The 21720-nt window shown below is 37.6% G+C and overlaps 2 protein-coding genes and 1 pseudogene across 5 annotated transcripts; 2 read left to right on the top strand and 1 right to left on the bottom strand.

Moving 5' to 3' along the window:
- Positions 1-7433: 7433 nt before the first annotated feature.
- LOC122055600 lies at positions 7434-13627 on the top strand (annotated as a pseudogene).
- Positions 12223-12795, bottom strand: LOC122055601 (ethylene-responsive transcription factor ERF014-like). The gene has a single exon (XM_042617108.1). The coding sequence runs from the start codon at positions 12793-12795 to the stop codon at positions 12223-12225; it is 573 nt and encodes a 190-aa protein (XP_042473042.1).
- Positions 13628-18598: 4971 nt separating the features above from the next.
- Positions 18599-21656, top strand: LOC122055598 (uncharacterized protein At1g10890-like). 4 transcript variants are annotated; one of them, XM_042617106.1, is made up of 5 exons: positions 18599-18754; positions 19030-19167; positions 19317-19511; positions 20674-20893; positions 21021-21656. In XM_042617106.1, the coding sequence occupies exons 2-5, from the start codon at positions 19055-19057 to the stop codon at positions 21285-21287; spliced, it is 795 nt and encodes a 264-aa protein (XP_042473040.1). In that variant the 5' UTR covers positions 18599-18754; positions 19030-19054; the 3' UTR covers positions 21288-21656. The 4 variants fall into 4 exon arrangements, 3 of the variants coding, with proteins under 3 accessions (XP_042473040.1, XP_042473041.1, XP_042473039.1); XM_042617107.1 differs by having other exon boundaries at positions 18674-18868; positions 19320-19511; XM_042617105.1 differs by having other exon boundaries at positions 18707-18868.
- Positions 21657-21720: the final 64 nt, after the last annotated feature.

The raw sequence follows: 21720 nt of genomic DNA, 5'->3' as shown, positions 1-21720 counted from the left end.
ACTTTTGTCAGTTGAACTATTATCAGTCGGCACCCATTGTTGCCATCCATGTTGCACACATCTGTAATACTGTCTCCCAGGATTCTTAGTTGATTTAGAAATACACACCAATGTATTTCGTCCGCAGTCTCTACATGTTACAGGTTGAAATCTCGTATTGTCGATGCTACTAAAACTTGATGATGCCATGAAAAAAATAGAAATCAGACCCTGAAAAATACAAATAACAGAGCCTTTGAAATAAACAGGAAAAGGGACAAGTAATGAAACAATTTGAGCAAAAATAAAACAAAAAATACTAGAGAAGAAAATACAAAACAAAGATAGACCAAAACAGATAACAGGGCCGGAAATTAGACAAAAAACATAGACATATTAAAAAAACATGATAAATCCTACACTTACTAGGCAATTTGAATCAACACTCTTGCAGTGTTGGGAGCTAAATTATATGAATCAACACTCTTGTAAGGAGCTGGGAGCTAAATTATATGAATTAACACACTTATAACTAGGCAATTTGAATTATAAAGGAAAAAGTAGGTATCAAGAAAGGGAAAAATAAAATCCTCAATTTAATCACTTAAAGAATTCCTTCCACCAAAAGCAACAGATCCAAAAGTAGAGACAATATAGTAATTGTAAACAAGCATCCACCAAGAACCCTAATATATTATTTCAGAATACAAACAAACAAGTAGGTCAAAGGAAAAAATTCCTCCACGACATAATGTAGGCAGCAAGATCAGTTCATAGAATGAGTGAATCTATAATTGAGTTCCCAAAATGACTTTGTAAAAAGTTTCCAATGCTAGCAAAAAGTTAAATGTACTATCCAATGCCATCATCTTGCAAAATGTTTCCAATGCCATTAAAATTCAATATCTAGTATGTAATAAATTTTTCATGTCCATTCTTATATGATTTCACTCAACCCAAAGATCCTACATGCCTACTTGCTCGAAGAGACAACTCAAAGATGGGGCATCATAAAACACAAACATAGGAAACTTTCATCGGCTAAACTGTAACCCAATAGCTCTCACCTGGTCTGTCCTCGTTGCTGCTTGGCTGTGAACGGAAGAGGTGAGGGTTGCAATGCACAACTACAAGCCAAGATTCAGAAATTAGCAGCACCCAAGCGAAGATTCAGAAATTAGCAGCACCCCTAATCTGATTAGGTTAGGCAAAAACTCACTCGCCTTTGTCAGAGCTGCTGCTTGGTCGCGGAGAGATGAGGAAGGAGGCAGCCTGCTGCTTGGTCACGGAGAGATGAGGAAGGAGGAGGCTGGTGCTTCTTCGTCGCGGAGAGATTCCGAGGGGAAGAGAGTTAGGGGCACGCCATCGCGGAGAGAAGAGGAAGGAGGCTGCCTGCTGAGGGGAAGAGAGTTAGGGCACGCCGTCGCAGCAGGGAAGAGAGTTAGGGCACGCTGTCGCGGAGAGAAGAGGAAGGAGGCTGCCTGCTTAGGGGAAGAGGGTTAGGGCACGCCGTCGCGGAGAGAAGTGGAAGGAGGCAGCGAGAGATTCCAAGGGGAAGGGAGTTAGGGCATGCCGTCGCGGAGAGAAGTGGAAGGAGGCAGCGAGAGATTCCAAGGGGAAGGGAGTTAGGGCATGCCGAGGAGAAGAGTTTAACCGCGTATGAAGCGGAGAGAGAGGCCGAGGCCGAGGTGGGTCGCGGAGGACGTGGAGTTGGACACGTGAGCTGCCAACTGGGTCGCGGAGGGTGGGTCGCGGAGAGAAGTCGCGGCATAAATCATTCCCCTTAATTTTATTACAAGTCGAGCTTGAGCTTAAGAATTAAAACTTAAATTAAACACAAGCCAAGCTCAAGTTTGGTTTAATTATACCCCTATCTGAAAGAGCCACCTGAATAAGATAACTCAAGTCTCGAACTGCATATATAAACACCAAGAAACATCTTGTGTTCTTTCTCAAGCTTGGCTATGACTTCATTGAGCTGTGAGCATTATTAGCCTAGACACTCCAGGATTATCCCAGTAACAAGCAATTTACATTATATTGGGTGTCGATCACCAAACAGAATCAGCTCTTTTTCTATTCTTGGGAGTGAAAATGGGCACTGAAGAAGTTGAGGAAGTCTCCATCTTTCATTGCGGTCCCACACAAGACATCTTTTTGTAAGATGGATAAGCTAGGGTATGGACCATCGAGATGACGATTTTACCTTTTACTATCGATAAGCCGGGGGCAAATTTTCTAAAAGTCAATGTGCATAAACGATTCAGGATTTACCGGGTAGGGGACCGAGGGAAAATCGTTTACATGATATTGGACGAAAATGAGAGCACTTAGCCAAAGAGATCCTTAGCTTTGAGATTTATAAATGCCCAAATTGTAACTATTTTTTTTTTAAAAAAAAAATGAAGACAATTATAAGTATAATAATTTTTTGATCTTTTTTTTTCAGAAATATAAAAACTAGTTGATTTTGGTTAGTCAAGCAGATCTACTTCATTTTTTTTATAAAAAAGGATGGAGATATATTTTAATGTAATTGACATATGTACTTTTACAAAAATAAAATATCAAGTTGTTTCATCAAACGGTTTAAGCTTAATAGTACTGAATTAATTCATTATACCCTTTTAGATTAAAAATATTTACCAATAAAATTAATGGGCATTTGACTTTTTCAATATAAATAAAATTATTTATAAGTCCATCAATTTCATAAGATGGATTCCTCTTTTCTTTTTTTAAAATGAAAAGAAGTATAAAAATTCAATTTAATGGGTATCTAACTTTTGAAAGACAAAAAAGGGGAAAAAATAATTAAATTTAATCAGTCAAGTTACTTCACCAAGCATCTCGACTAACTAATTTATAAATTAATAAATTTAGTGGGCATTGGACTCCTATTTTTTATTAAAAAAATCCAATTATTTTTTAAGTCGTGGAGTTGTGCCACCAAATATCTTGATTCAAACTATGGAAGGTAATTTGGTTAAGGAAAAGAAAGAGAGAGGCCTAGTTTGAACACTCTAAAACAAATGCATCCAGTTTTAGTGCAATTTTTTTTTACATGGGCATCTCGCTGTAAGTTTGTATTATCACTCATTATACTTTCCAAGACATTTGAAGTAAGTATAATCATCTTTTATTATAATTTATCGTTCATTATAGATACCAAAGTCTGATGCTGAGTGATCCCTGACCAGCAAGAAGTTGGCAGACTTAAGATCTGAGTGTACAATACGTTCCTCAGGAATTGTATCAACAGGTTCAAGCATTTGCTGCATTTAACTACATTTAATGCGACAATTAATATTCATTAAGTGAACAACAATTATAGACAGACAGCATTTGTTAATATAATGGATGGATGCATCAGGCAGATAGATATTAGATATACGACTCTCCGCTGGAACAGTTCGCCCGGCAACAGTTGGGATAAGAGCAATCTATCACGGGACTCCTCGGTCATGTAGACTGTTAGGAATGGTTCTGCGACCGTAGAGTGTAAATTACCTAAATTCATAAGAAAATACGCCTAATGGATACTCAAGGAACTACTTAAACATTCAAATCAACAACAGACTTATAATCGATATTGCAACCACAAATCGCTTGAGGAACAAGAATACAGAAGGATGCAATTATGCAATATATGGAGCAGTCGATCGATTGAAGGTTCAAATTTGTGCAAAAGGAACATGAGTCACGATGAAAACCCTAATTTTCCGATCAGAGAATGCATTTTCGACGGATGACTGCTGCAATTCAACTATTAATCTGATGTCCGCAAGGATCCCAGAAAAGGGAACGATTGAAAGGGGAATAAATCGAATACCATTCTCAAAAGAAGCATGTCTCCTCCCGCCAAGACCTCAGGGCGGTGCGCTTCTAGACCTACTCATGAGTCGGATCTGAATCGGATTCGGCCTGGGCCAGACCCAATTACTCGAAACCGGTTTCACTATAGATGATGCTTTTATTTTTATTTTTAATATCCCTAGATGGTGTTAAATTGTGAAAAAAAACCCAACCCTAACTTAAACTTTACTTCCCATGTCATAACATATTTGTTCTCACTCCTTAATTAAATATAATGAACACTAATTTACTTAATTGTTCTTATAAAATATAGGTTAATTTTTTTAATAAAATATATAATTTTTTGAAAATTAAATTTATTTAATATTTTTTATTAAATTGAACATATTCTTTTTTCACCTGACCGATCAATTCAACTTAAAGTCAATCGATTCAGCATAAGTCAATTGATTGATATGACTCTAAATCGATTAGTCAGGTAGAAAAAAATCAAATTTAATTTGATAGAAATTATATTAAATTATAATTTAAATATGTTAAATTTAGAAAGAATTATATCTCCTTTTAAAATTATTGTACTTATAAAAAGTAAACGATAATTAAACAAATCGGTATATATTAGGAAATTTTTAATAATTTTATAGATATAGAGAGTGAGAATAAACTTTTTACACGAGGATTTGGGAGTAAAAATAGTTTGTTATATTTAGTTTTGAATTATTTTTCTTTGTTTGTTATTAATGAAAATTTATTTGGCACTGGAACAAATATCCTATCCATCGTGACGTCTATATTAATTAATTATTTAATAATTAATTAAATAATTTTCTTTCCAAAAGAAAGTCAACTCCGGCATGCAGAGATAATAAATAAAAGTAATTTTGATAATTACATATGGTTATAATCGTAGAGTCATCACGGTATGTATGTTATTTTTTAAATTCTATAAATAAAAGGTTTGTTTCATCATTTTCACTTTCACGTATATCATGCATTTTGTTGGATTGAAAGCCCACCAAAATGCATATACTAAATTAGATTTTTTTATAATACATACAATTTTATATAAAATAATATAAAAATATATCTCAAATTCTCAATAGACAATATCACAGATAAATAAGAACTCTACGTATTACTCCTGTAGCGATATCTACACCAAAGAATCAGTTAGATATGATTCAAAATTATGAAAAATACGAATCGAAGTTTGAAAAAGAGGAAGAGGACATCGACCCGCAACAAATGGAGGAGGATTTATTCGATCACATAGTTTGGGCTCCTAAAATATGGCGCCCTTGGACCAATCTATTTGATTGTATTGAAATGCCCACTGAATTGGGATTTCCCTATCGGGCCGGATCATTTCGGGGCAAGCAGAGCATTTATCATGAAGAGGATGAGCTAGATCGTGAATTTGACATGATCCGTTAGGTGTTTTATGAAAGAAAGTGAAGAAGATTTCGAGAAATAAAATAGAGAGAAAAAGTTCATTTTGAATCTTTCCAAGGATGACTACTTATAGTTTCTGACAAATATGAATAGATATGAGTTTTCATATGCTCCATTAAGAATATGCAGAGGAAAAAATCTAAGAAAAAAATTCAAGGATAGACGCATAATTAATATGATAACTTTTCAAATTCTCTATTAATCATCGTTATGATGATTCTTCAAATTCTCCATTAATTATTATAATTCTGATTATTCAAATTCTCCTCCCTTTAGATAAAATAAATCAATATTTGATCCGACTAGTTTATGATATTTCTGAATTAATTAATAATCCAATTAATTCTAATTTAGAAATAGTAAAATTGATTAAGTTTAATATCCATTAAAATAATTAATCATTCATGTCTACATACTATGCGTGTGATTCTATAGATTTTATACACAAAAGCAGTGTAAATCCGTACATAGACTAAGCTAACCGTCTAGCAATAATTTTTTGCTATCCAATATGATAAAATTATATCAGTCATAAACTATAAACCATCATGAACTGTAATTCAATCTTTTCATTTAAGTACACATCCCAATTAATTCGATACATTATGCATCATTACTAAATTAATTATTTTACATGGTTTCCAAGATATAATAGATTCCTCTTGAATGATAAATCATTCCTCCCATGACCATGAATTTCGAGTTACTAATATCTCTATCAAGCGGTCAAGATGTTAATTCATAATCCAAGAAAGCAATGAATCGTCTATTGACTTAATACAATTCTTTTTACGTTTTGTTATACACATAACTACCGTATTAATCACAATCTGATTAAAAACTACTTTTAACGACATCAAAATACATAACTCTATGCATAGAATAAATAAATATTTCAAGTCAAAAAATCAGTTATATTTGTTCATAAGAGGAAAGATCAAGGATGCTTAACATGTGGTTTCCTCTTAATCGAGTCGTGTCCGGTGTACCTCGAAACTCAAGGCACTCCAAGTATAATTTGGATATCTATCCCTCGGTGTATCTCGATCTAGTTATACTCAGTATCGATGTTCATGTCCCCTCTAGATATATATCTAATTTAGGATTATTTTAAGATTAATATATCTATTAATTTATGAGACTTTATTATTGACAGAAAAATAAATAATTAATAATAAATACTTACCTTTGTAAATTAATTATCCACATGAGAGTGTCTTATTTTGATTTTAAAATTTTAAAGATAAGAGGTTCATCATCTCGAGAAAATATAAATGAGGATAACAATATTAAATTAACTAATAATAAACCTGAATAAAATTTGACATTCGTAAGTCAAGAAGGATATCAATACTTTTAAAATTCAGGATAAATAGTAAGGACTAAGGTATATGTAGACTTATAAGTGTAAGTCATTTGTATTAGTTTTTTTGGAAAAAAATAATTATCTTATATTATTATCGACGATTTGAATCATAATCAACTATTAAGATTAATGATAATTTTGTTAGCAACCATCGAATGGATAATTTCGGAACATCAAACAATCAGTTTCGAATCGTGATGAGGTCAGTGCTTCCCCGCTACGTGGACGCCACATTCTGCATACTTTCATCTCGTAAAGCTTCTGTCGGTTTATGGGGAGGACACGGTGGAGTCCCAATTGAATCGAACCAACTAAATCAAATCTAATTCGACCAAACCGAAATAGATCAGCTGAATATTTAAATATATCATGATATTTACCCGTCAAATTGGCAATAATTTTTTTGCAGTCGTGCATTGATTTTTTTATATTTTTAAATTTCAAAATGCCAAACAACACAATAACTTCATGTTTTTTTTTTTCGAAATGGACGATTGATAATATCGTTGAGTTGATAAGTGTCTTTATCTGGTTGTTTGAAATGGACGGATGAAATTTTTTTTAAAATTAGTTGACGCAACCATATAAAAAAAATCTTTAAAATTTAAACTTTCAAAGACTATTTTGAGAATAAAAAATTTACAACGGAAAACAAAAATTCTTTTAAGAATTTAGCAAGAGAGGGATGCAAATTGAAATTCAAGAAGAATAAGGGTTCGATTTAGAAAGGTCTTCTTTAGTTGCCACCAAGCCGGTTTGGGAATATTTCAAAACTAGGAGTGTTTTATTGGCATTTGCCAAAGTTAGGGGCGTTCAGAAAATAAAAAGCGAATCAGTCACTGGGTCTCCACTGCTTAGGGATTTACAGGGAAGAAGGCGAAGGGAGGAGAGTCAGGGCAACCATGGCAGCGTCGTGGATGTACGCTCATCTCCGACAGTGGCTGGTGGAGCACCCGGTGATGGAATCCTTCGAATGGAGACCGAACGAGACCTTCGGCGCCTCGATCCCTTTCGTCGCCACCGCCGTCGCCTCCTATCTCACCCTCGTCCTCCTCGCCCGCGGAATCCTCCCCCTCCCCCGGCCGTCGCCCGCCCTCCTCCGCCGCCTCTCCTTCGCACACAACCTCTTCGTCCTCCTCCTCTCAGCTACCATGGCCGCCTGATGCTCCCTCTCCGCCGCCGCCCGCTTCCCCTCCCCCCGCTGGCTCTTCTGCTCCCCCCTCTGCCACCGTCCGATCCGGTCCCCTCTTCTTCTGGGCCCACGTCCTTTTCCTCTCCAAGCTCTACGAGCTGGGCGACACACTGCTCATCCTCCTCTCCGAGCGACGACGCCTCACTTTCCTCCACGTCTACCACCACGCCATCGTCGTCGTCATGTGCTACGTTTGGCTCGCCAGCGCGCAGTCCCTGATGCCGGCCGCCCTTGTCACAAACGCATCCGTCCACGTCGTCATGTACGCCTACTACCTTTCCAGTAGCGCGGGCTGGCGATGGACGCCGCGGTGGAAGCGGGCCGTCACGGAGCTTCAGATCGCGCAGTTCGTCTTCAGCTTCCCCGTCTCCGGAGTCTTCCTCTGGTACCACTTCACCGGGGGTGGGTGCGAGGGGAATGCGCGGCTGGCTCTTCAATGCCGCGTTCAACGCCTCGCTCCTCGCCCTCTTCGTCGACTTCCACCTCAAGACGTATAAGGAGGCTAAGAAAAAGCTCAAGGCTGCTACCGCCGCTGCCGCCTCCCCTTCCACATCGAGTTATTCTTAAAGCTTATCTCATTGGTTCATCAATGATTTTTTTTTCAGCATTTTACAATGAAGCGCCTTAATTATGCCACTTACTTTATTTTCTCTCATATAATATTTTGAATTTTTCAACTTTCCTCAACAATTTAAACCGGGCTGATTTACAATTTAGTTTGGACAAATTTGTAAAAAATAGATAGGTTCTGAGTTATCTTAAGATAGTCAAATTGGAATTTCTTACATCTTAATGTTGCATAAATTTTAAATTTTACCTTACAAACTTATTTGAAAAACAATTATATGGTTAAAAATTGCATAAAATGGCTCATAAGTTGATTTATAAATCTTATTTGCAGCATGATTTCTGAACAAAGACTAGATATTTGGATTCCTTTCACTCAAAGATGGTCATTAAGTAGACTCTAGCGCCTTAATTATACACAACTTAAGTAGACTCTTGCATGGTGAAAATGACACCTTCCAATTGATTTGAGAATTAACTTGCAATATGATTCATTGACAAAAATATGATTTTTAAGCACCTTCCAACTGAATACCATCAATTTAGGGTCTCTTACACTTTAATCATTGAAATTTGATTTTTGGCCATACAAATTAGCTTACATATATTAAAACTAATGACCTATGGCATGATTCTCATTTAAAATCTAATTGACCGAGTTTCTTTAATCATAGAAAAGCATTTGACCTAAATAAAAATCACTTGATTGTGATTATCATCCAAATGTATACTACCCTATTATAAAAGATAATTCATATCATACCATAATCCTAATATACTTCTCTTGTTGCATCCAGTTATGTGAACTCATTATATGTTTCTTTGCCATGTGTAATCTTTCATCTAATTACATTATTTGCAAATTAATTTGTGGGACATTTTGTGCTAGTTTTCACCCTGCAAATTAATTTTTTGGCTGTTGCAAACTGCAGGTACATTAGACAAAAAAGACACTATACGTTAGGAGAAACCATGGTCTTGATATAGGCTCATCTGGTATTTTCAATACCTTTATTAGTTACATTAAACAGAAAACTTGTAAAAGCCAGAGTATCATGATCTTGATTTAGACAACTCTGTTACTAATCGGATAATATGTTGATAGTGTTAGGACCGAAAAGTAGCTAGAGGGGGGGGGTGAATAGCTCGTCGCGTGCTTCGTGGTTGACGTTGCTTGTTTCTTCGAAGATGTGCAGCGGAAAATACAGAAGCAAAACATACAACGCTAACACGGTTGGTTTACTTGGTATCCACCTCACAAGAGGTGACTAGTCCAAGGATCCACACCTACACACACACCCTCCACTAATAAAACTCTCCTTTATGGTAACTACCAAGGGCGGAGAAGCCCTACAAGACTCAATACAAGAAGAAAGGGAAAGGTAATGAAATACAAGCTTACAAGCTTACAATGAGTGCAAAAACCCTAACCCTAGTTTCTTCTTCTTCTCTTGATCCGCCTCTTGACTTGGAAGAACCTCCAAGAACCTTCAAGAACCGGCGATCTCGAGCTTGAGAAAAACTGTGGAGGAGCTGGTGAAGATCTGAAATGAATCGGTGAAGAAGTGCTGAAGGAGACGCCCGCCTGCAGCTCAAATACGACGCAACGGTCGGATCCCGATCGATTCGAAAACTCCCAATCGATCGGGGAGGCTTTGGATCGATTCACAGATCGCGCCTCTGTGCTATGGAAAAATGCCTGGATCGATCCACGGATCGATCCAGCGCTTATCGCGCGAAGCAGCAGCGTCCCAATCGATCGGCTGATCGATTGGGACCTCTGGATCGATCCACTGATCGATCCAGCTCTTGGATCTCCTCGTGCCAAGTATCCAGTCAATCCTTTGACCTACTTGGACTTCCCAACACCTGATGTCCGATCATCCTTGATCCATCTGGATTTTCCCTTACCCGGCTTCACTCACCAGGGCTTTCACCTAGCTTCACTCACTAGGACTTTCACCTGGCTTCACCCACCAGGATTTTCTTCTGCCTAGCTTCACTCACTAGGACTTTCACCTGGCTTCACTCACCAGGATTTCCTTCTGCCTAGCTTCACTCACTAGGACTTTCCAGTCAGGTATCCGGTCACTTTTGATCTACTTGACTCTTCTTCATTCACACTGATCAGTCCTTGATCAGAATCTCCCCATATGAACAACTGCACCTGCATTATCCATGTGTCTACATGTATTGTCAAACATCGAAACTATGACCAAGACTCAAGCTTGGTCAAACCAGTCAACCTTGACCTAAGGGATATTGCACCAACGGATAGAGGCTTATCTGTTACTAGCAAATGCCTTTAGCAGGTCTAATGAAGCTAAAATTATGAAAATTTATCCCTGCAAAAGCTTTGAGAACCAAGCCAGTTCATACATCATACTGAGAACAATGAGCTGATCACCTAAAGCAAAAGGAACAGGAGGACTATCAATACCATTGCCTTTTCACAGCTGTAATTATGTTGTCACTTGTCATATTGTGGCAGAGTTTTATTTTGAGTTTTGCAAAGAATGTGCAGCTGCATGTATAACCTTCTTGACCAATTAGGTTTATCTTATCAATTGTCATTTTTGCCTTCTGATTTAGCTGTTCAGGCTATGCCCCTTGTTAAATAATTAGTCCTGGTTTTTGTTAATGTCCAAATGGTCTGTCTTGCTTCATTTAGGTTTGATTTGGATCGCAGATTGCTAGATGCAAGAGTTTGAATATTTTGTATACTTAGTGTGTATAGCTGTACCCTGGTTATATTTCACTGTATTATCCAAGGATTTGAGTATTCGTTGACGACTTTTTGTTGTAATTTCTCTAAAGATATCAATTGACCTTTGGATCCATGCTGCTTAAACAGGTTCTGCTATATACTGCATTTACTCCTACTAGATCAATTTATTATCGTGATTGCTGACTGCTGACCACCTTTTACAGACTTCTCATCTTTGCGCATAGTTTTCAACTTAATAGATTTCTTCAGTTCATATATTACAATGATTTTAGCTTTTTGCTTACTTTTTTTGGGTCTAATCTAGCATAAGAGTTAAAGAAATGAAAAAGTAGTTCTTAAATAGCTACTGTGGAATATGCAAACTTTTGTGCCATTCTTCTTCATAGATATCAAGCTATAACTTATGCAGCAAACACAAATCAATTTAGCTGGCTAACAAATGAGCATCGATAATGATAAAGATTGTGTGGTTTACTTGAAATGCCATAAGATATAAATGTTTGGTGACAGCTATTGTTAGCTTGGATCATTTTTTGTTACGTATTTCGGTATATGCCTAGCTATTTGTGGGGCATAAAACATGGGCCTTTAAATCCATGTGTAAAACATCATGCTTTCAGGACAGAAGGTTAGTGTGAAAGGGATGTATGTGTGTGTCTGCATAGATGACTTCTTTTGAATGAATCCTTTCTTTTCCTTGATCTCTTTTTGTTCTTGTGTTCATTTCTACAAGTCAATTCAAGCTACAAACACTGAAAGTAATGTTTGTTGCAATTTAAAGTTGATACTTGATCCTGCGATGTTCAGTCCAAATTTGGATATTCAATATGGGCTAAAAGAGATATGAGCCTTCTTTTATTGTTACAAGAAAGAGATCTGATTCCTATTGTCATCGAACTCACAGCTTAACTCTTTTATCTCGAGTTTCATTTCATGTGAAAAGTACCTGATAACTTAGATTTTCTTTTCCTTCAGTTCCTGTTGCAGAAATGACTGTTGTATAATACATCAAGAACAAAGTTTTACAGCTGCCTGCTATCTAGTAGATAGATTAACTAAGGGCAATTTGGTGTTCATAACACGAATAGAAGCAAAAAATTGGATGCACCTACAAGTATTTTCCTAGAAGAAGCTCCACAGGTTGAAGTCATCAATCTCCTCACACTCCTCCCAGGAATAGATCAGTTGGTTGATCATCCCATCTGTGAACTTTGGTGATTGGAAGGTTCCAAGTCCAATAAAAGCTTCATCATCCGTCTTTTCATTTGTGGTTGAAGTAGTTGAGCTTGCCATTAGAGGATGCTGATCTTCATCGGCATCAAGTGATCGAGAAGGCGAAGGAAGAGGAGGAGGTGATGGATTGGTAGAAGAAAGTGTACCCGCAATGTTAGCATTGGCAGCTGCTGCAGCAGCAACTCTTTGGATAGACTTCGGCGACATGACAGTGGCAGGAAGGTGGTGAGGGGGGAGGGAGGCCGGGAAGTTCAGAGCGGCAGATGAGCCTCTGACACAGAGCAGGGCTGCATCGTAAGCCCTCGCCGCGGCCTCCGGTGTGGAGTAAGAGCCGAGCCATATTCTGGTTTTCTGATGTGGTGCTCTGATCTCTGAGACCCAGGATCCCCAGCTCCTCCTCCTCACTCCCTTGTACTGCCTCTTACTGGAGCTTTGGGAGCGAACCGAACTACTCTTCCCCATGGAAATACAATGGTGATAGCCTTATGCTCCGTGTGGTTTCTCTAACGAAATTTATAGACGACACATGCCTAGATGGTTTCCTCGCAAAGGTGTGGAAGCCAACAACAAAAGTCCATGGGCGCAAACTCCAGGTTAGTTTATTTATTTGTTTAAGTTGCAGGAACCAAGGATTTTTGACTCGAGCAACAATCAATGGTATTTCTCTGTGATCTACTTGGCAGGGAAAAGAACTGAAACCCTGTTTGTTTTCCTTTCAAGTAAGCACATGCATACTCATTGCGTTGCTGGGTACTATTGGTGAGATTTGAGCCAGTCGACTATCTGGTTTGTCACTCACTCACTCACTCACCTCTGTCCGTTTTCTGAAAACATTAAATACACTTTCTTGGCATTGTGGTCAATCAATCATTCATTTCATGCAAGGCATTGAATAAGTAAGGAAGGAAGCAGCGAAGAGAAGAAAGGAGGCAGCTTCCAGTTTCACATTGGCAGTGGAGGATGATGCATAGGATTCTGTCAGCGCGTGGCGGAGCCCAGTCGTGGTTGGAAAGGTGGATGCATTCTGCAGCAAGCTAACATGTAGTTATTAGCTGGAGCCGCGTCCATGCTACCGTCGCCATAAAATTTAAAGAACAAACTTATGCACGTTCAAAGATAGATCTTTAGAATCATCCCCATTGAAATTCAAGCTCTGCTCTTCTTGCTTTAATAAGAGGCTCAAAGTTTGAATTTTAAAAGGCCGACTTTATCTGATAGATTCTATCTCTTGGGACTATTTAGACACTCCATTAAAAAACAAACATGACCAAAGCTATCTTTTTATTGAGGCATTGGAAAGCAAACCAATGTGCCTAATATTCTAAGGTTGGGTACCTTCAAACTTTGAGGAATGGTTTACCAAATCCACATGAAATGCTTGGTTAAACTTGCTCTATTTCATTTCATTTTCCCACTTCTTTTCCTTTTCAATACCTTCACGGCTTATATCATACTTGTCTTTTTCCTTTGTTCTTTTTTCTTTTTTCTTTTTTCTTTTTTCTTTTTCTTTCTAGGATATCATTTAAAGGCTTTAAAATGGTAGGCTATTTAGAAAATAATTCGTAAATCGTGGAAAAGAAGTACAAATGTATAATGCGTTATATTTAATATATCTCAGAAATAGTATGTATCTGTATTCTTTAAAAATATGTTTAATAAAAAAAAAGTACATTTCATTTTTTTTCAGCGTGATATATTTTTATTCCTAAAAAAATCACTAAAGTCCTTGTAAATAATTTACAACTTTCTATAAAAATAATTAATTATTTAAGCTTAGCATTTATTTAATCTTCAATACTATACAATAGAGTTTTTGTTTATTTGTTTTTTTTTATATACTCAATGTTGGCAAGAGTTATAATTTGTTGGATCCCTAAGGTTGTTTTTGGTGTGATCAATTAAGTTAGGTTATATCTTGTTTTGGTTTAATCCCTGTGTCTAAGTGTGCAGAAACTTAGGAGCACAAGAAGTTGAGCAGAAGACGCGGCTAGCGAGAAGGATGACATGAGAGAGAGTCGACGGGCTCGGCGCATTTGAGGGACAAGGTGTCGTGGAGGAGTACATCGGTGGACGAGAATAATGTACACGACGTTCGAGGGACGAGAAGCCGGAGCGGAAGCTTGCTCGAGGAGAAGGCCGGAAATTGGATTCGGGTGAGCCCTATTTTGGTTGGTCGCAATCACCCAAGCGAACGAAGCAGCGAAAGATCCAAAGAAAAGCTGAAGCTATTTATACGTTGCAGGTAGAGGGCGCCCTCCATAGAGGGCACCCTATGATATTGAGGGTGCCCTTCATAGCCTTGAGGGTGTCCTCGACCTGGCCAAAGTGGTCATTCGCAGCGGATAAAGTTTTATCCGTACCGCCTCACTGGAGGCGTCCTTCATACCCTTGGGAGGTGCCCTTAAGCTATAGATAGAATTTTCAGGAGTTATAAAAAGGCCTCTGGAGCTAGGAAATAATCAATCAACTCAAGCATTTAATTCCTAGTAATAGTCTAAGCGTTTAAAGATTGTAAGAGGCTTCTCCGCCTACACGAAGGAGTTTTTCTAGTGCTGTCATTGTCTTGGATTAACAGCCACCTCGGTTGTAACCAAGTAAAATTCTGAGTATCTTCTTTCAGTTTTTTGTATTGTTTATTTCTATTATACTATTGTTGCTAACCCGAGTCCAAAGAACGAGAAAAGTCTTGATTTATTTTTTCAGGCTGTTCAACCCCCCATCAGAGCCAAGGACGCTTCAAGAGGACTAACCATCGAACGAAACACACGAGATGGTCGGATCAAGCATTCACCCACCAAAGTTTGAAGGGGACTTCGCCAACTGGAAAAAGAATATGGATGTATTTTTCAAGACTGATTTTGATTTATTTTTGATAATGGAGGTTGGTTTTTCAGCATCCGAAGGTAAAGATAAATTCCACTGGACAAAGAAGGAACAAGCCGACTTCGTGGCAAACGACAAAGCAAAATTTCATTTGCTGAGCGTCTTATCGCCACAAGAAGTCAACCGGATCAGAGCTTACGAGTCCGCCAAGGAGCTTTGGGAAAAATTCTTGGAACTTCACGAAGGAATCTCGGAGGCAAAACTTGCAAAACGGGACTTACTTCGCAACCAGATTAGCAACCTCCGATTAGAAGAAGACGAGACTGTAGCACACATCTTCACTCAAGAATCAAGGAACTAATCACCGGTCTTTCGAATCTCGGAGAAAATGTAAGCAACCGAGATTCGCTAAGGTACGCATTTAATGCTTTCCCTAGAAATAAAGAATGGACATCATTAGTGGATGACTATTATATCTCTAAGGAACTTAAATCTGTTACTTTAAATGAATTATTCTCTACTTTTAAAGTTCATGAAACAAGATGTGTAGATTCAAAAAAGGAGTCAAAACACAATATTGTTCTTAAAGCAAAAATGGACGAACAAGAGTCAAAATCCTCCTTCGATGATGATGAAATAGCGCTGATGGTACATAAATTTTAAAAATTATTTAAATCTAAACAATTTAACCAAGTGCAGGGTAGAAGAAGAAGGAAAATAAAATGCTACCACTGTGATGAAGAAGGGTATGTAAAAGACAACCGCCATAAATTGAAGAAGAAGGACAAAGGCAAAGACAAGAAGCCCGTCCAAACAAATAAACACAAAACCCTAAAGGCGACGTGAGATGAAACGTCGTTCGAATCAGAGGTCAAAGCTTTCTCTAGACTTGCATTGATGGCAAGTTACCAAGAAGACGAACACGAAGCAAGCTCGTCCGAAATAAGCATCGAGAGCATTGATGAAGGGGGAGCGTCAACAGAAGAAAGTAACAGTTCAGGAGGAGCTATGAACAACAAGATCAACAAGGTAACAAATTGTTTAAATTTGTGAAGTTATTAACAAAAGAATGTTGCAAGCTAGAAAAAGAAAATATAGATATGAAAAATACAATTGTCTAAAACATGCCCACTAGATTTATATGATAATCTGTAAATAGAAAATGATAAATTAAAAACAGAGATAGAAAATCTGAAAAATCATGCATGTTCATACAATGAAAATATTAGGAAATATAGAAATCTGAACTGGTATTTTATATTTCATAAAAGTCAAATTAGAAAATTTTCAAAAAATTATGTTCCCTATAAATTTCTAATTAACCTAGTAGGAAGGAATCTATATTGAGTTCTTAAAGAATATTTGAATTAAAATTTCTATTAGGCTTTCAGATAGTAGATTAAATATTTAAATTCATTAAACGACTTTGTCTAAAAGTGGTTGATGATCTAATAATCAAGAAGGCCTAATGCCTCGTCACAGTCTGAAGTCAATTTTTGAATTGAATATTTAATTGACAAACTGATAAGCATAAAATTGTTAATTAAATGTTTTCAATTTTTATTAATGGTTTAACATTTAAAATATTTTTCACTTAACTTGCAAACTTCACTTAGAATTTTTTTTTTCAAAATTTCACTTAGATTTTTTCATTGCAATTTTTTTTCACGTTAAAACTTTTTTACCCTTAGATTTTTATTGAGTATCCTAATTTTTTTCGTGATCAAAAGGGGAGAAGAAAAATTAAGTTTAGGGAGAGGTAGTTCAAAATTTAAATTTTGAAAATCTTTATCTTTGCACCTTATTGCATAATTGCAACTTTATTTATTTTTGTAATGTTATCTTTACCTTATTATTGTTTTATCCTAACTTAATTTGGATGTCTCACATCAAAGATTGTTGGATTCCCAAGGTTATTTTTGGTGTAATCAACTAAGTTAGGTTAAATCTTGTTTTGGTTTAATCCCTGTGTCTAAGTGTGCAGGAACTCAGGAGCACAAAAAGTCGAGCAGCAGTCGCGGCTAGCGAGAAGGATGGCACGGGAGAGAGCCGACGGGCTTAGTGTGTCTGAGGGACGAGGTGCCACGGAAGAGTACACAGGTGGACGAGAAGAACGTATGCGACGTTCAAGGGACGAGAAGCCGAAGCGGAAGCCTACTCGAGGAGAATGCCGGAAATTGGGTTTGGGTGAGCCCTATTTCGGTTGGCCGCAATCACCTAATCGAACGGAGCAACGGAAAATCTAAAGGAAGGATGAAGCTATTTATATGCTGCAGGTAGAGGGCACCCTCCATGATTGAGGGCGCCCTCCATGATGTAAAGGACGCCCTCGACCTGACCAAAGTGGTCGTTCGCAGCGGATAAAGTTTTATCCGTACCGTCTCGCTGGAGGTGCCCTCCATACTCTTGGGAGGCACCAATTTCCAAGAGCTATAAAAAGGCTTAATCAATCAACTCAAGCATTCAATTCCTAGCAATAGTCTGAGCGTTCAAAGATTGTAAGAGGTTTCTCTGCCTACACGAAAGAGTTTTTCTAGTGCTGTTATTGTCTTGGATTAACAACCATCCTGATTATAATCAAGTAAAATTTTGAGTCTATTTTTTCAGTTTTTTGTATTATTTATTTTTATTACACTATTGCTGTTAACCCGAGTTCAAAGAACAAGAAATGTCTTGATTTATTTTTTCAGACTATTTAACCTCCCTTTTAATCGACCTACCCAGATCTATCTAAGTGTATCATGTGCATAAACTTAGAATGCCCTTATCATATAAATCGATCATCAACATAGTCGTTGACAATGAAATGATAACGCATTCTAATTAGTTCAATTTATCTTAATTAGACACTAACGATTTGAAATATTGATAAAAAATTGATGATAAAAATAAAATCTTTTCGAGCCTGTGGAAACCTTCCATCCTAAAGCCTTTTCCTTAATCCTCTAGCACTCCTAAATAAAAAAAATCTAAGAAAATAGTTGACTAAAATAAGTGATGTATTTGTAGCTAATTAGAACCATAATATAATTTACAAGGATTATAAAACATCCTTTGATTACGTCTTTCATTTGGAGGAAAAATTTCTATAAATACATCGTGACTGAGGTTTGAACTGCGGGTACCTGAGAGATAACTTGGATGTTTTACCGCGGTACCATGGCCCTGAAGACGAATTGAGTATCACAAGAACTATATTTTTACTAATATTCAATGAAAAATTCTTAAAAAAAAAAAATTAGTGCCAATGAAAGTAAAAAAAAAATAAAATACTTTTATGGCTATTTAGAATCCATAATGTGATTTATGAAAATTATATAATTAACTTTAACACTCAATTATATTTTGCATCTCAACTTGGATGCTTCTCAGAAGTTTCCCAACAGTTTGCATGGGCCGATTTAGCTTTAAATGGGCCGAGACATTCGGCCGGTTTGGTACTTCCGCCAATATTATTATTCTTCGCCTCCCAATCCCTAATTTTATTTTCCACCTCCGATCTCGTGGACTAGTTCCAATCGGCTGCTTCAATCTTTCTCTTCCTCGGCCCCCCGCCTCCAGATTGCATCCCGTCGAGCAATCGCCTCGTTAGGCTGCGGTAATCCCTTCTATTTTCCGTGACAATCGCCTTTCGTACTCCTGCGTGGCAACTAATTTTGGTTTCTTCCGGTCCTTGGATGAAAATATCGACAATCGGAGGCTATGGTTTTTGGTAAAATTAAAATTTTTTGGTTGATATTAGTCTAAATGACTTATCTGTTCAATATGTCGTTTTTTTTGTTATTTTGCTTTGATTGTTTATGGGATTATTGTTGCCAGAGAAGTTTGTTTTTGTCCTTTAATTTTTTTTTTAATCGGATCTTTTTTTGCTAGATTGATTGAGCTTGTACAAAAAGAAATGCCTCGGACGGTATCTCGATCTCCTTCTTATAGGAGAAGGCGCTCTCCTTCTCCCCGGTACAGCAGCAGGAGGAGCAGAAGGGATCGCAGCCGATCCCCCTATTCTTATAGGTGATCTGCCTTAATTCCCATGAGCCTTCACTTGCCTGCTTTTATATCTTTTTGTTTAAGGTCGTGCCTGGAGAATAATGGTTTTTCCTAACTGTTGAGCGTTTCTAGATGTTATTAATGTAATTGTCTGAAAACATCTCTATTTGTAGAAGAAGTCGTTCTCCTTCACCAAGATGGCGAAAGAGTCACTCTCCAAGTCCTCAAAGAAGAGTTAGTCGATCTCCGCCACCAAGAAGACACAGAAGGCAGAGGAGTAGGAGCATATCAAATTCGGTCTTAAGCAAGTCTGACAGCCCTAGTCTTGATTTGCATGAAAGACAAAGATTGGAAGAGGAGAAGAAACGGTAAGAGTTTATCTTCTACTCTGGAGAGGATCTTGAGGCTTTAGTTTAGTCGCAATACTTCTGTTCTGTGCATTTTATGGCGTGAGAGTGCGTGTGAGGAGGAGGGAGGTGGTGCAGCTGGAACCATTGTTCAAATTAATTTGTGAAGCGTGTGTTTGAAGTTTCAACCTTTATTTTACTTGTAAATAAGAAAGATGAATATAGCAGGGTCTGTGTTAGCGAAGAATAAAAAGGGGACACCCTTGACAATTCCTATGTTTAGACTGCTACGACACTCATTCCTTCAAAGCAGTTGATAACTAAAGTTTCTAGTGTCCTGAATTTATGAAACTACTTCACCTTCAGTTAGTGTTCTTTGGTGGGGGACTGGACTTGCTAGCTTGACCAAGTCAACCAAAATTTGGTGCCAAATTCAGTAATTTGGAGCCCTATAGCAGTTATAGATCACTTAACTCTGTTTGAGGATCAATCAAACCACATGACGACCTGGACCAACTGACATGGTTTTAATTTTTCTTCTTTATTTTCAGTCTGGATTTCCTGAGCTGGGGAGCTAATGCCCTGAACAACCCAGTGGCATGTCCCAATTTAAAAACAGTGCAGTCAGTGGCATTTGCTATTTGTTTGCTCGTTGGATTTTGAAAAGCACTTCTAATTTTACCTGCACTTCCAAGTGAAAAAAAATGAAAAAGAAATAAAAGAATGGGAAATTGCACTGTCTCTGCCTTCGATGGTTGCAAATTGAGAACTTGTATAGTGTGGCGGCTGTGTATTAATGATGGAGAAATTGTTGTGTTTAAGTGACTAGTTTTAAACCTGTACAAGTTACTTGACATTTTCTTCCACAGGCTATTCTCAAGGAAGCTACTGGTATAGTTCAACTTGTTATATTTGATGATGCAATTGGTGCCTGCTTTATCTACTGTTCACCAGTTTGATAATTCATTTGTTTGGATCTGGATTCTTTAGAGGTATGCCTAAAAAACATAATCTTGTATTTTAGGAAGGCTTGGCAAATCATGATTAATTTAACTTATCATGCTGTTCGGTGATCTAGTTCAAGGCTGTTCATCTGGCTTATGAGAATATCCCCAGACTACATTTTGTTGCTTTTTTTTTTTTGACGACAGTTCTCTTGTTAACATCCTTATTCCACGAACAGGCGACAAAAGGAAGCAGAACTGAAACTCATAGAAGAAGAAACTGCTTTGCGGATTGAGGAAGCTATCAAAAAGAAGGTTGAGGAGTCTCTAAACTCCGAGGAGATCAAGCTTGAGATACAAAGACGAATTGAAGAAGGCCGTAAAAAGTTAGTCGTTGAGGTTGCAGCTCAACTTGAGAAAGAAAAGGAAGCAGCTCTTATCGAGGCAAGGGAGAAAGCGGTTAGTATACTCATTAACCTTGCAAAATGTGCTTTGTTATTCATAGATAAACATAATATATTGATTTGGAATTGAACTACGTGATTCACTGTGTTGTTCGATGTGCTTTGCCTCATTGACCTTGCAGGAACGAGAGCGAAGAGAGAGGGAGGAGCTGGAGAAGATGCTCGAGGAGAACCGTAGAAAAGTGGAAGAGGCCCAAAGGAAAGAAGCTTTGGAGCAGCAGCAAAAAGAGCTGGAGCGGTATCTGGAGCTGGAAAGAATTCAGAAAGAAAAGGAAGAAGCAATGCGAAGAAAGAAGATGGAGGAGAAAGAAGAAAGAGCAAATCAGACGAAGCTATTAGGCAAGAACAAGTCTCGTCCAAAGTTATCCTTTGCATTCGGAGTCAAGTGAGAGAAACTGAGGAATTAAGTTTGGCCGTTATATTTCTGACCCAAAAAAACCAGGATGTGCTGTTGCCTCTTGTTAGCCTGGTACCAGCTAATTACCAAAGTGCTGTTCAAATTGTGGAGATCAAACTGAATCAAGAAAATTTCAATTTCATATCGAGGATGATTTACGCCATTTTGGTCCTTTCCCCGGCCTATTTAATCATATGGCTAGTTGGCTTGTTGAAAGATTCATATGGGCAAAGCAGTTGGTGGTGTGTCCTGTAGACATATTGTAGTGTATCTATCATAAGCACATATTGCAGTATTAGGCTTCTACTGAAACATTGTGCATACGAAAATCCAATCATCTCTACTAGCAGTGGACTGTGAAGCATGTTTTTCAATTGCTCTTAACTTTCTTGAGAGAAGTTTAGATGTCTTTTATACATAAATTC

Source organism: Zingiber officinale, chromosome 3B (assembly GCF_018446385.1).
Source record: "Zingiber officinale cultivar Zhangliang chromosome 3B, Zo_v1.1, whole genome shotgun sequence".
NCBI classification, from domain to species: domain Eukaryota; kingdom Viridiplantae; phylum Streptophyta; class Magnoliopsida; order Zingiberales; family Zingiberaceae; genus Zingiber; species Zingiber officinale.
The sequence above is the reverse complement of the archived record's forward strand: the minus strand, read 5'-3'. Positions and strand labels throughout refer to the sequence as shown.